This window comes from Stegastes partitus, unplaced genomic scaffold (genome assembly GCF_000690725.1).
Source record: "Stegastes partitus isolate 25-593 unplaced genomic scaffold, Stegastes_partitus-1.0.2 Scaffold293, whole genome shotgun sequence".
Classification (NCBI taxonomy): domain Eukaryota; kingdom Metazoa; phylum Chordata; class Actinopteri; family Pomacentridae; genus Stegastes; species Stegastes partitus.
Genome location: NW_007578024.1, coordinates 541,529 through 557,296, shown reverse-complemented (window position 1 = coordinate 557,296; position 15,768 = coordinate 541,529). Strand labels below are relative to the sequence as shown.

The following is a 15,768-nucleotide window of genomic DNA, read 5'->3' as shown; positions in this document are numbered from 1 at the left end:
CAACACAGCCACAACTTCGCCGATAACACTCTTGTCTACATTGACGTCTGGAGTTGCGTTTTTTTGCGGTTCGTTTCAGGTAAGAAACAACACTTGTTTGTGGTTATTTTTATTTTGAGAACCGTTTCTGACTCGGAAGGGGTGGAGGTTCTGTTTCATTCAAGCTAGGAGCTGTCAAATTTCGGACAGTCAGTCAGTGAGGGTCGCCTCAGCTGTCTGATGACACACCGCCGAGCCGAGTGCGTGTCTTCCCGGTTAGAAACAAACACGGCCGAGTTGCCAAACTTGTCCGCTCTCCGTAAGTTCGCGTGTGAAAGCAGCCGATAACCGTCGTACTTTGTCGGGAGTTTTGTCGCGTAAAGATGAAGAGTGGGCGCTTCAAAGTGCTGCCTCTTCTTGGTCGCGGTGGTCCTGAACTGACAGCGACCAGCCGGGCTCAGTCAGCACCGCACTTCAACTGTTGGGAACACTCCGCTTTTAATCCGAAATGACAACAAAACTCCGCCGGGAATAGCCAACTAGTTAGTTGAATGACCACGGACACCATGACTGACGACCTCTCCATCCATCTCCGGCCTCCTCCTCCTCCTCCTCCTCCCCCCCACCTTTCCTCCCCTCCTCCTCTCCTCTCCTCGTCTTCTTCACGGAGCAACGTCACGACACCTTTTTCAATCCAAAGTGAAGGTTTTGCCTCGGAGCACGTGCCTCGACAGCCAGGGCTAACAGTTTTAATATCTAACTAATCAAATGTCCTGCTTTCGTTTCATTTGGTGTCCGAGCAGTTAAAGTCGCAGCAACACATTGCCGCCTCGCCGGCTTATTATCAGGCGCCGCGCTCGCAGCAGCTGAAGCCATTCGCGGAGGAAGATGAAGAGGGATGCTGCTCACTTCGGCGGTGAGCTTATTTAATCATAGCAAGGACTCGTCAAAGCTTTTTGAAAAAACACCACAGATGTGTTGCCAAGTGACACATGGCGCCATTTTAACAATTAGAAGTCTCACGAGCGCTAAATGAAACGCGCGCTCAGTCTCAGCGACGCGTACTTTTTTTTTTCTTTTTCTTTTTCTTTCTTATTTTAACTAACTTTGCACATGCTAATTTAGCAGGTAACGCTGTTGGTTTTTATCACTGTTTGACTTGAGGTTGGCCATCTGTTCGACACCCGTCCCAGGATTCAGTGCGACCTCGGGACAGTTTACAGAGACGCTTTTTGTTGATATTAGGGCCTGAGGTGCACGTGTCTGGATGGTGCTTCTAGCGTCATGATTATGAAGGAAACAGCTGGAAATCAACAGAGGGGCCTGGCCTGAGCCTCAGGGCCAGATGGGTGCTGTTTAAAGGTTAGCAGTGGCTCACGTAGCTGGCTAGAGAATATGCGCACTGACTAAAGGGCCCATGGGAAATGCCATGTGTATAATTTGTTTTTTCCAAACTTAAGCGTCCATTGTGTTTTCAACCCAGGAGTGGGTCCGACTTGAGTGCTAGTTTCCTCAGCTTTTAACTTCATTGTGTCTCAGAGTTACGTTCAGTTCAATTCAGACGACTTTATTTATCCCCTAGAGGCAATTCGAAACAGCTAATGTAAACACATCGACAAATAAACACAATAGAAAATAAAACACAAAATGAGCAAAAATATTCATAAAATTGGATGAATTTTGGAGAGTCAGGGGGACATGAGTTCCAATCTGTTAAGCACAGTCATGATGTGATCTGAAGCCTTTGCTTTTGGGTGGATGGAGAACCCACTACATATATGTATAATACATTTATTACTTTGAATGACACAAAGCGACTATCAGCTACAGGGTCCAGTTAAGACCCATGACTGATATTTGGAGCAGATCTGCATCAGCAGTAGGTACGTCCCATATTGGCTTTTTTGTCGATATCCGTTATGCCGATATTGTCCAACTCTCAATTTCCGATTCCGATATCAACCGATACCGATATATGTTTGTTGCTGCAGCCACACTTGTTCACACACTTTACGACGCAGTTTGATGTCGTCATCATTTGGCGAAATCTAGGCATTATTTTAGTGGTTTTCATTATAGGCACCAAAAAAAAAAACGCTGACGTGACAGATATTACATTTTTATGACAATATCGGGCACCCCTAATCAGCAGTAAAAAGGAAAATCCAAGCGACAGTAATTACAATCACACAAATCCCAACACAACACCTGTTCAGATGTCACAGCTTTTTAACACGTATCCTTCAGCACTAATAGTTATTCCTTATGATGTAACCATTCAGATAGTGTTACGCTTAAATGGTTGAGCTCAAATCATTTAAACAGTTAATCAGAACAGTATGTCTTTACAAATAAACTGTGTTTTATGCCAAATGGTGTAATAGATGGATTTAACATTTGCTTCGTCAATTTATAATCAAACTCGGCTTTAAATCCAAAACTTGCTAAAATGTCATTCTCCAAACCATTTCCAACTCATCTGGGGTTTCGCTGGAGTACGAGATCTCCTTGGTTAAAAGAAAAAAAAGGGGAATTCATGACAAAAATCTTCAACAACCATAAACTTTCTGCAAAGTCCCCATATCTCAGTTATCTCTTTGGGTTTTCAGGCTTTTTCCTTTGGGTGCACTTTGAGATTTCTTTTAAATTAAAAGTGCTTTATAAATAAAATGTATTATTATTATTATTATTGTGGGCATGATACTGCTTGAGACCAATGGTGCATTTCTAGAGCAGGAATCCGTTTACAGTTTTTCTCAGTCGCTTTGGTGCATTTTCGAATCATCCTCGACATTTGCATAACAGTAAGTGCATTTCTCGAAACAATTCGTGCGAATAGCAAAACACCATGGACTACCTGCAAAAGGCAGTGACTTGATCAAAACCCTTAGTTCATCTCTCAAAACTAAATATCTGTGTCAATGAACACGGCAGTGCCATCAGAATGACCTTGTGTCAATGTGTACGGATAAGGCAGTCAAATTGCTTAGTCATGTTGTCAGTATAACAGTGTACTCTGAAGGGATGTTCTGATGTAAACTATGGCTAAAGTTTTGATGACAATTATTGGAAATTGTGAGTTGCACCTTAGTGTGTGTAGGGGATTGATTGCAAAGACTGACTGAGTTTCACATTTATGCTTTTACTGTTTGTACTGTAATTTGTGGACAGACCACGTCATTGCGATACAGAAAGGAAAAGACAGCACCGCATAGCACAAAGAAAAAAAAAACTAAAGTAGAAATGCGAACATAGGACAGCCTCCTTAGGGAAGACTGTATGCTGTGCTGTAGGAATTAGTTTTCCTATAAACTTGCCAGTTGCTGGTTCATAAGATGCACCTTTGAGCTATTTCAGAAAACTGTTTGGTCATTGGTTGATCTATGTAATGCTTCACACATTTCCCTTCATTAGAGAAAGTCAAGATTCATCTGGGAGCAACTTCCCAATTCAGGACAGATTTAGAAAAAAAAAGTCTCATGAAAATGTATCGTCGACATATTATGACAACTTGTTCAACCATTTTCCATGTAAAGACTTATGTGATGAACTAATGCGTAAATGTTGTAGGGGGTGAGACTATTCAACAGAGACCCATTATAATTTATTTTGATCAACATGACGTGAGCAGTTGATAATGTAGGAAACAGCAGAGAATAGTACATCATCATTTGCATGGATGTACCAAAGCATTTAGAACTTGTTTAAAGAAATGAAAAACTGCTTTCTTCATGTGCACAAGTGACACAATGATGTGAAGATTGAACAAGGAGTTTTGAGAATTTCAACTCTGATCTAAGAAATGTTCCAAAGCGACTGAGAAAAACTGTAAAAAAGAAAAGATAATAATCAGGAAGATTTTGAATATCGTCACACGTCTGATATTTGGCTGATAATCAGTTTGGCCATGGTATCTGCCAAACAGGCATTGGAAATTATTTAAAGTCAGGCACATGTATGAATTTTCATATGATTTGTGTTCATTGAGTGAAAGGAGGCGAGCACTTTGTCTACAACTTTAATGGCTTAGGACAAACGCAAAAGAGACAATCCCGAAAGATTAGTATACACCAGTGAGTATCATTATGATTTGTCATTATCAAAAAACAAAACTGACTTTAACACTTTAAAACTAGGATTAGAAATGGTATAACACTGTTATGCAGTGGTTTCAGAAGCCTTTTGGTTTCACTTGTTGACAGTGTGACACAAATCATTAGTACAGTTCATATCTGTTGAGACATCTAAAGAAGCTTTAATTGGCACGTGGGAATTAATCATTTCAGGGCAGTCACATGATTTTCTAATAAACAAGATGTTAACCAGACAAAGAAGTTGAATGCACCTGAAGTTGAAGGGACAGCCCAAACTTAAAACAGGAATGGCTTCATGCCTGTGTGAAGAGATTTTTTTTCTGGGACCTGGTGGTTGGAAGGGGGAGTGTGAATGTATTTGGAATGTGCATGTTTGCACGACAGTGAGCTTTAGCAGTTAATGTATCCAACAGTAAACTAGAATGGTTTTTAACAAGTGTATACTTTTATTTTTTTTTCACATTTTGAATGGACCACTGGGACAAAAACAGCGCTGTAAGAGGGTTAGTGTTATATTAATTGGTGTTAGGTGTGATTTATCTTATTTATATATTTATACAGGAAAATGACTGTTTAACACTGATGTTATTGTAACAACATAATGAAGTTAAATTGAAAATAAGAGAGATGGACACAAAGCTTGTAATTTAAACAGCTCTACAGAATTTCTGGTAAGAACTGCATGAAAGATTTATCAATCATTACAGTTTTGGTTCCTCTTACAGTGCCACCACATGCAGATTATGTTAAGTAGCAACCCTATAATCGCCTGTGGGTGTGAATGTGATGGTTATTTGTGTGCCTGTCTTTTGATTGACTAGCAACTTAACCACATTGTACCTCGCCTCTTGGTTAATGTCAGCTGGAGTGGCTTCCGCCCCCCATAGCCTTGGAAAGGATATGGGTGTGTATATCTACATAAAATAAATAACAAGATATTGAAACAATGGAACCAGCAGTGATACAGAAAGTTGTGGTTAGTATGGGTCAAGGAGACCACCTAGGTCGATTTAATAGGAATAATGTAAAACAATATTGAGAAGTTGGCAGTTGGAACCCCAGTCAAAATGCTTCTCCAAAGCCCCCTTCAGACATCCACTTACCTCCGTTGTTGTGAGAGCATCTGAATGTTGTGGCTTCATTTCTGAGTGAGCACTGTGCTCATTGTTTGTAAAGGTTGCAACAGCAATCTTACCAGATTAGACGTAGTAACATTTCCATATCACTTACAGCACGGCACAAGTCTGAACTTCAGATAGACACAATGCACTTTGAGTTATGTGAAGCGATTTGGGGAAGCCCTTTTTTACATTTCAGGACCAATATTGGTCCAGAAACATCAAAGAGAGCAAAAATCACAGTTTGCATGCCAATATCACAAACACCTTTCTCATTCACTTTGACTTACAGTTTTACATTTATTACAAACTGAAGTGTTTGAAAAAATAACATTTTACTGTAATTGAAACTGCAACAGGTCAGATTCACAAATTATGAATGTAATCCAGGTTTTGGAAAAATGTTAACAAGTGTGGAAGTTTAGCTTGTTACTTCCAGCAGTTTGAGTTTTTTTTCACTTAGCTTACTACATACTTGCAACATCAGACAGCAGCAAGATCCATTTGAGCATCTCCAAAGCAATAAAGTCACATGCATTTATGCGTGTAGAACAACAGCGGTTACTGCATTTATTACTTCTAATTAAAATGAACCCTGACGTGGAGACAGGATGAGTCACAGTGTGTACATTACTTCGCTTCAGACAGTCTGAAGATTTACAGTTTATGAGCTGTAGTTAAATCATTTGTTACAGGTTGAGTGTTGAACTCTTATCACAGCTGTCATTTTCATTTCACTGTTTTTAAAATACTTAGGTTGTCATTACACATGGACAGAATTTTCAGTGTTTAGGAAATCATTATTAAAGTAGGCTAGTAGTTGTATGGACAATTTGGTAAGCTCGCTGCGTTACATTTAGGCTTTTGTTTATTTGTAAATTATTATGCATTATACATCATTTGACGCTGGTGTTCTCTGTCACTGTCATGGTCATGTCTGAACATTAATGTTAAAAAGATCTCTGTGTGAATGATAGAATGCTGTCGCTTAACCAGATTGATAAAGCCAGCGATGTTATGTATACCATGTCTGAAGAGGGCCTGAGTTGGGTTTGCTTGCAGCATCATGGTAGCTGCTAGTTGAACTAGAGGGATTAGGCTTTGGTTGAATGAAAACCAGAAGAAAATAACCTGCGTATATCCCAGTGAATCCCATTTTAGTGCTTAATCATCAAATATGAGAAAACTGACAGTGTTTTCAGTTTTCAGACTTTCTGATATTGATAGTTTTGTCTGGATATTTAGCCAGTGTTAGGAAGTTGTCAGAAAACATTTTCGACTTCACAATATGACCCTGCACTGGAAACTGTGTGATTAAATGTTGCATTATTAATCTATTAGCTACCTATTCGAGTCATTTATTGGACATGTGATTATATAAGTTGAAGCTGCTATAGTTTTGGACAGAAAAGCCACAAGAAACACCAGGTGAATATGAGAATGGTATACAAGCCTGGCTGTCATTTTCAATATATATATATTAATCAATGAAAACAACCAAAGGACCTCCACGTGGGAAAGTAAGATAAAGCAGAAATGTCTGTGCTTGTTTGTGTTTTTGTGTGCCTGTGTGCACAGCAAGTCAGTACATAATGACTGACCTGGGTAAGCTTCTGTCATCTTCCGCTGGTCTGTGGTTGCAGAACACACACACATGCGCGTGCTCAAGAGGCCTCGTCTGCCTCTGTCCTTCGCTGTTGAAATTCTATCAGCTGTCTGCACCTCCCACACATTCTGCAGTAACAGGGCAGGCAGCCTCATTGGTTGTGGAGGTGGGGGGTTGAGGTGCGTCTGTGTGTGTGCCTGTGTGAAAGGGGAGGGGGTACAGGAAGAGACACCTGCTGGTGGCTGGCGGTTGGTTTGCACCAGCTGCTTTGCTGCACACATGAAAGGCAGTGCTGATAGATCACTGACAGTACCAAATTTCTCCAGGACCCTTCCGACCTAGCCATTACCTGGATCTTGGAAGCTGTTTCTGTCATTTTTTTTTAAACAGTGAATGAAAATCCATGTGGCTCTACTAGCCTTCAAGCATGTCTCACTCATGAGAAAATCTATATTTGCTAAGTTGTCGTGTCATCTCAAACTGAAAAAGACTCGTTTTGGTGTTTGTGCGCGGTGAGGTTTCTGATGATTACTTTTATAAGTATCTTGTTGTTTGTTTGCCAACTGTGATCCGATCTTCATCTAGACAAGGAGTTCTCAAATGGGTTCTCCAGAGGTCTGGAGTGATTGGTAATTATAGTATCAGTTAATCAACTCACTTATTAAGCACTCGCTTATATAAACAACATTCCAACAAGTTCAAGGGAGTCAAAATATATTCGAGCCAAGTGGGAGAGGTGGAATTGTTTGCCTGCAGACAGTTAAATTAGTGTGACCACTGAGCTTTGATGCATGAATACACCACAAACGTGCATCTCTTGTGATGGAGGAGCTAATTTTTATGTATTTATTTTTTTTGTGTAACATTATTTCTGTGAACTTGCAACCAACAACACACGACACTATCCTCAGTGTTAACATTGCCATGACAGCAATGTCAGCCAAACATTTAAAACCAAATTCATTCAAGCTACAGTGTATTTTCAACATCACAAAAACTGTGTTGATTAATTACATTTTTTTTCTTTTCAAAATAAAGAATGAGACTCTTCGTAACTTATTTTATTCATAGCATGAGGTAAAGGCTGGGTCTGATTGGCTTGTGGTTTGATCCAGGAACAGACTGAGTTTACAGTTTTGAGAAGCCCTGATGTAGACCTTACATGACTAAGTGAAACACTCGTCTTCATCTTCTTATATTGTATTTTTTTCTCTGCATCTCTTGGCAGGCATACAATATAATGGACGTAATGCTGTAGCTCTGTAGAGAAGCCCATTGGGACCAGCTTGGATCCAGAGGCGTTCCAAAGGTTTCAATCGCCCCCCCCTGCTTCTGCCATGGACTTCTTTGATGATCCCAACCTCTTTGTTGGAGGTTTGGAAGGGCTGGATGACGATGGCTTTCCCTCAGCACCATCACTTGTGGATGAACTAAACCTTAGTGCTGACTTTGAACCCCTCCAAGTGGAGCCACTTGGCCCAGGAAAGCATCAAGACATGATGCCACCGGTCTCTACCCAACAAGCCATGCCTGGTTACAGTCAGCCAATGGGCCACTACATTGGCATGAAGGCACAGAATCCTATGGGGCAGGTATTTCCTGGTTCTCGGAGCACAGGTGGGGCCATGATTGCAGAGCAACATGGCCAGTACCCCAATGCTGCCATGAGCCAGGTACCCCAGTCCAATGGGCTGTTCTGTAACAGCAGCAGTCCAATGTGGGGCAACCAAGACCAGAATGGCAATATGTACCACCCCTTATCTCAACAACATCACCATCAGCAACAACAGCTTTGTCATCAGCAGCAGCAACTGCACAACCAGCAACTTCATGTCAGACAACAACAAGCACAGCAGCAACAACAACACCCGTGTCATCAACAACAGGAGCAGCAGCACAGAATGCGACAGCAGCAGCTGCAACAACAGCAAAGTCATCAGCAACAGCTGTTAAACAGGCACCAACAAATTAACACACAGACTGTGTCCCTGCAGCAACAGCAGCATCACAATTTCTCCTTTCACCAGGGAGGTCAGTCCAACAGCCAACAGCAAATTCACCACACACGGCAGCAGGTTCAGCACCAACTCACTGTAAGGGAACCTCAGTTTCATTCAGGGGCTCTTCCAAATAAGTCTTACTTGGATAGTCAAAATGCCTCTCTGAGTGGGACCTGCTTGCAAACACAGCAGCAGCAGGGTAGCTACCAGTTGATCAGGGGAGGTCAAACTTTCTCTGGATCAGTACCAGAGGACTCTAACTTGCCTTTTCCCATGCATTCATCATCTATGGTTCACTCCCTGCCGACGTGCTCCGTCAGTTCCTCCAACGCTTACCAGCCGGCTCAGTACCCTGCTTATCCCGGGGAGCCAGAAATACCCAGTCTCAGCCAGCAGTCTTTGTCCTCCGCCGCTGTATCTCGACCCACCACCACCACTGCACCACTCACTTCTACAGTGCCTGAGCTATCAGAGACAGCATGCCAGTTTCCCTCCACATCACTTATGAGTCAGCAGCACACTAGGACCCCAGTTAGCCAGACAGAGGAGTGTCCTTTCCGAGCCCTACGTTGCTCTGGAGAAACCCAGGGAAACTGCAAGTCATCTGAGATATTTGGTCAATCTATGAGCTGCTATCCCAGCATTGCCAGCCACCTGCCTTGTGAGCAGCCTCAGAGCTGCGGGGTTATCAACACTAATGGATACCAAGCTTTAGGAGACAATCTATTGCCACCAGAGGCTCAGGATGGAGACTTGGAAGGCCTGGAGCCTCCTGACCTCCTGCCTGACCTATTGCCCCAGCTCGAAGATGCTTTCAGGCAACAGGACGGATCCAACTGTTCCTGGGCTGATTCCAGCCAGGAGAAAGGCCATGAGGACAGGAAACCCCCACCTATTGAATTCAAGGAAGAGAAGGTAATGTGTTTTATTGTTGTGGTGTGTTTTTTTTTTTAATCTGTTTGTAGCCATACTACAGGTGAGCAATCATCTGAATTTCATCTGGTCTCTATCCCAGTTCACACTCATACAACCTGTGCGCTCTGTCCTTTATTCTCATCGTCTTCTTAGTGACAGTAACTGAGGAGAAAGAATATTAAGTTGAAATTAACAAAATTGCAGACCTTTGCATATGTGGCACATTTTTAGTGATGGAGAGGATTTCTTTGCTTTTTTCAAGAGAATTTGTGTGGTCTTCCTCGTCTATCATGGCAGAGAATCCAGTCCCTCGTGTAATGTTTAACGAACTATCCCAGATAAAACATGTGCTTGTCTAGTAGGAAACCTGTAATCAGTTGTGGAGTGGGGGAAGGTGGATAGGCGGTACCTATGGCAGTCTGAAAGCCTTCTGAAAATGATAATGGTCAGTCCAGCTTGGCCTGTCTATCTGCACAGTGCGCCGACAGCAGGTCAGGCCTGATTAGGCTAAGAGTGGCAGGAGTGTCTTCAGGACTTAGCTGTAAGCATACTTAGGGCTATATCAAGATGTGGGTCAGGGCAAGCCAGAGGCACTTGCACACTGCCTCGCTGGAGTGTGGGGGAGGTTGCGCGCTGTTGTGGTAGCTGCCACAGTTTCTGTGTGTCTCTCTGTGCGTGAACGCATGTGCACGTGTGAGAGAGCGAGTGGTAGGAAAAGAGCGTGGTGAAGGAGAGTGGTTAGCACTTGAGAGAGGGGGAGGGGGTATAGGAGATGGAGAGGGCAGTAGCTCATGGAAAAAAGAAGGAGAGCTTAGGAAAGAAAGGGAGGGAAAGAGACAGAGAGGAAGAGCAGGGAGAAGACAAGCAGAGGGGGAGGTTGGGAGAATGCATTAGCTGGCTATAACAGGCTTCAGGCGGTTCCTGGACCTCAGTTGGCTGCTAACTTAGCAGCATCCACACAGCCTCCTGGCCCATGAGTGACACATGACCAACAGCTAAAGCAGCAGACGTTTCATCATGGTCTGCACACTTTAGAAAAAAAGACATGGATTTCAATGCATCGGTGTGTTCCTTTTTGATATCATATGAAGAATGGTAATACTGAAACGGCTCAACTTGTTTTGTCAAAGGCAAACCAGACGTGCACATGTTGAAAATTCAAGCTTTTTTTTTTCAAAAGTACTCTTGTGTTTTAGATGGCCTACTGACTACACAGAAGTGCTGTTTGACATTATCGTACTAGCCTCATCTTTTCTGTATCTGCACTTACCCTAGTGTAGTAAACACCCAAATGACAACAATTTTACAGTACCAGTTTGAGTTTGTCATTTAAATCTCTCTAAACAGGGTCCTCTCATTGGCAGCAGACCAATTATATCCCCCCCACTTCTAAAACCAAACCCATGTCCCTGAGCCAAAACCAGCTTGTGTTTTGAGTACCTCGACTTGTCTTCAACAGGCAGCAGGTGACAACAAAACTGGTGGTCTGCTGAGACCAGAGCTCATCCACACAGGCCATTTGCTCATCTCTAAAGGTCCTTGATTGAAATGGGGCCATGAACCACAGCCATCTGAACGAGCCTCTCCCTGTCTGTGTCAACATCCAGCCCCGTGTTGATGCTTACAGGCTGACTGTGCTATTCGTGTGCACTGATGTGTGAAGAGCCTGCTGATAGTGTGTTTGCTGAACAGGCAAGGCATCAGGGGATAGCAGCCCACTCTTCACTCCCCCGCAGTGAATGTGGCTAATTAGGATTTCCAATGGTTGTAATGGTTAGCTACAGCTGTGATGAGCACCCCGGGTCAAGATTGAACAGCGGTCCCAGGTTTCCATACTCAGAGGTTAAATTGAGTTAAGAAATGTCTTAGGTCCTGTTGTAATAGATCTTAATTTAAATGAACAGATGTATGCAGAATTCTAGCTTAGTCACCATGAATCATTACAGCAATATTTATGGTCTGCTAGGGGCTTTCTCTGAGGAGGCATGAAGCGTTCAAGTGTGACCCTTGTGAGCTGAATGCTGGTTCGTAATGCTTATGTGTACTTGTGTCAGTCAGTCGGCAGTCTTTATGCAGTCACTAGTCAGAAGCTCAGCATTGATGTTTCTGATTTCTGCACGTTAAACTGGGCAGACTTACTGGGAAACTGAATATATGTCGGTTATGTGTGCAATTTCGCGTGAAATGTCGCAAATCAATGAGCAGGACTTCTTTGTGGCAGTAATGTGAACAAGCACTTGAATTTCTGTGGTCACTGAATAGTTTTCTGGTAGTTACTTAAAGGTTAGACTGAGCTGTAACAATCCACTACATATTTGATCAAATTCAGTGGATAAATTTGATGTGTATTTTTTGAACTTTTGTTTGTCCGTTGCGTGTGTTAAAAAAAAAAAAAAAATCTAGTTTGTACACATCCCTTGCTCTGTACACAGGAAACTTAATGGCACGTACCGATCCACATAACACTATTTCAGCGTGTCCTGTGAACATTTGCGCTCATGCACAGGACATTGGAGAAGGGAGGGGGACCAGAAATGACTAGATGGAAAAAATATTTTTTCCATCCGCTCATTTCCTTCGTACAGTAAGTTGTCAATTGGATTTCAAGAGGATTGATCTTATCAAACTACAGTAATAAATATTGTTAGCGATGGGAATATTTGGCAGTCTGGCAGTTGAACTCTAGTTCTTGGTGTCATGACTTTTTACAGAATCAATACTTGATTAAATTTAATAGACAAAGAAGCAGAACTATATTTTTATTTGCCTCAGTGCACTTTGCCAAACCATTGACTCTTGACCTTTGCCCAGTACAAAGTCAATGGTTCAGCAAATAGGGTTCGGTGCAAAGTTTCCGAATCGTAGTTTGGTACGTTTTTGGAGCAACAGAAAATAAAACAAGCAAAATTTTAAAAATATGAATATGTTTTTTAAATATTCAAATTGCCTTATTGTGTATAACTATTATTATAATAGTTAATGAACTGAAATGTTGCATTCTGTCTGCAAGAAGCAAGTCTGAGCTGTTTACTCTCAACTATAAAATAAAGTAAAAAATGTCCATTAAGACCAGTGCAACACATTTTCTAATTAACCTAAAATAACTATTAAAACTAACAGTGCAATTTAAGCTTGAGAGATTTAGTGTCTTTCTCTGGTTTTGTCAACATTGATGACTTAGCCGTCTTTTTTGAAAAAAAAATACAAAAATAAAAATCTTAAAATTGTCACTGGACAGAAGCAGCTGAGGACTCAGTTTTCAGTGTGAGCTCCATGTGGTGGCTGGCAACTCGAGGTGTGCAGTTTGAGCAGAAAAGTTGCAGAATATGGTTATGCAGGATGTCCGATGATGACACATCATGCAAGTTTAACAGAACTGGCACAGTCTCTGCCCAGCTTTCAAGGCTTAGCCTGCTTGCATGCTATAGCTAAAAGACAACAACTGCCAAAATGTTCCCGGTGGCACTAACGCTGCAGAATGTTTGTTCCGGTAGTTTGTTGACATAGACTTCTGACGGCAACTGTATAGCTCACAGGGCGCACCGAACTGAGGAAATTTCATTCTGAACTATTTAGTATGTGTCACAAAATACTTCACCTTGCAAAAACTTTCCTTTCACACATGCACGCTGCTCTGTTAATCTGACGGCTACTGAGCGGGTCGGCTGCCTGTGTGAATGTGCACCCTGGTGGCTTATCCGTAAAAGTCACGCCTGCAGTCTTTTCCTGTGTAACTTTCAATACGACACAAGTGTGAACTGAGCCGTGACGTTAGATACGCACAAGCAGTGGTACTTTGAGTTGTATGAGTTGATTTGAAGGATTTTTTCCACAATTCAGCACCTATAGTAATCTGAAAACATTCCAGAGACGCCTTAAACAGAGTTTGTGTACCAAAATCACAACTCATCGTTTTCTTTGCTCTACAATTTTAAATCTGTGAGGGAACAAAAGGAAATGTACATAATTATAAAACTTGCTGCGATAAAAAGTGACAACAACAGCTTAAAAAATAATGATACTCCCTAATAAGTCATGTAATCCACGTGTTTTTCCCCAAAAGATGTTAAGAGGAGCTGAAGTTTGTTTGGAACTATTGAGTTTGTTTGGTACTTGCAGCATCAGACAGCAGCAGGATCTATGTGTGTGTCTCCAAGGAGAGAGCGATGTGCACATCTGCAGACAGAACAACGGCGCTGGAAACTAATTAAATTCTTATAATTATAGGTTATCGCAGAGAGCACATCAGTCCGATCCAGGGTCTAACAGCAGGTCACACTGTGTACATGTCTTCACATCGTAGTTTAGCTTCCAGCTGATCAGGAGTATTTCTTCACAGTTTACCTGCAGCATCAGGCAGCAGTAGGATCCACAAGTGTCTTCAAAGAGAGCGAGAGCTGCGCATTTACACACAGGACAACAATTAATTAGTTTAATTACAAATTATCTGGACAAAAATAAAGGGCCGATCAGGATCTAACAACAGCTGTGAACATTTCTTCACCTCAGACAGGTGAGCTGGCACACAGTCACAGTTTATCAGCTGCAGTTTAATATTTCATCATCAGTCTGCAGGTTGATTCCTGAACTTTCAGTTTCACTGTTTAAGAAATCAGAAATAAACTGGTGTGTTAGCAGTATGACCACTTTGATCAGCTGCTGTTATTTAGTCTGTTATTGCATTATTGTGTTTGATACATCCCTTGATGTATGGGCTAGTCGTGTGTCAGTGACAAATATCTGCTGCGTACCGCGGCGCTCTACAGCAACGTGGGTGGTCTGTCTGAATGCAGCCGTGAGCAACATCACCAGATAACGGACCTATGCGGACCAAATGACAGAATGCCGTCACTTTAATGGACTGAACAAGCCAGCAGTATTCTGTGTTGCATGTCTGAAAGGGGCTTAAGCTAACTGTCAAGTCATTCACTGTGAAACTACAAGGTGTGCACACTGTACGTTGTCCAGGTGCTGCATGGTGAGTTTCACCTCTTTCCATCATCATTAGGATTTCAACTAATGTTATTGCAGAAATCTGTTTTTGGGATTAGTGAACTGATTCATTAATCCAAAGGAACAAAACTGAAATTCTTGTGTTGACAGTTTTCTTTTTTTTTCACTTTTTCAAATGCACTGACAAAATGCTGCAAAGCACAATAATCTGACAGTTTGGTGGCCGTCTGCTGCTTTAGTTGTTTGATTTTAAACATATTAATATCTAATACGTGCAGGTTTTCAGTTTGTTTAAGGGTCTGATTGTGGTTTGTTTTTAAAATGGGTTTTGTGTTCTCTTTATTTTGTGTTCTTGATTACGATCCCAATTTGTCTGATTGTGGGTTTGACAAAAATTTACATGGGTAGAAATTAATCCAAGCCCTAAAGGCACAAAGGAAACTGATTGTAGGGATTTGTGGGGAAACAGCAGCGTGTTCGAAATGTTCCTTCCCAGTGTACTCCAGGTGAATTCAGTCAGTCTGTGGTTCTGTGCTCCAAGGTTAGTTTGGGAAATAAAGTTAGTGCAACAACTTGGACAAAGTTACATGCAGGTGGCTAGTTACATTTCTGTACTACCTCTTATGATTGTCCCGTATTTTTGATATTATATTTAAAGTGTTATGGTGATTTAATGCAGCAGTTTAAAATATAGATCTGAAGAAACAGTGTTTTTTAGGTTGTCTCAGGTTCTCTTTCTTCCGGAGTCAGGTTTTGTTTTTTTTCTCGTGTGATATCAAATCAGCCTCAATTCATTTTGCTTTGTTGTGGTAAATATGTGCCCCGATCTGTCATTGTCACCACACGTGTCTGCATGCGCGTGCCAGCTCCGTTGCATTAACGAATGGCTTTGTAATTTTTTACCCTGCTGCTACACTCTGCTGCTCCAATTTCCATCACACCAGAAGCTTTAACTATAAGGGGTGCCAATGGCTCCCTTGCTGAATACAATAGAAAAGAGATGCAAGTGGAGACTGATGGATACTGATGGTCTGGGCTGCTGTAGCCACTGAAGGCCCCCCGGCAGTGACACTGAGCAGGTGCCTCCTCACTGTCTGTCTGCA

At 41.9% G+C, this 15,768-nt stretch overlaps 1 protein-coding gene across 4 annotated transcripts in view; it reads left to right on the top strand.

The window, feature by feature from the left end:
- The window catches only part of chd9 (chromodomain helicase DNA binding protein 9), an 81,372-nt gene continuing 65,604 nt past the window's right edge, over positions 1-15,768 (top strand). For all 4 annotated transcript variants that reach the window (XM_008283007.1, XM_008283006.1, XM_008283005.1 and 1 more), the window contains exons 1-2: positions 1-79; positions 8,026-9,712. In XM_008283007.1, the coding sequence (XP_008281229.1) occupies positions 8,135-9,712 (1,578 nt within the window). In that variant the 5' untranslated portion in view covers positions 1-79; positions 8,026-8,134. The remainder of the gene's footprint in view (positions 80-8,025; positions 9,713-15,768) is intronic.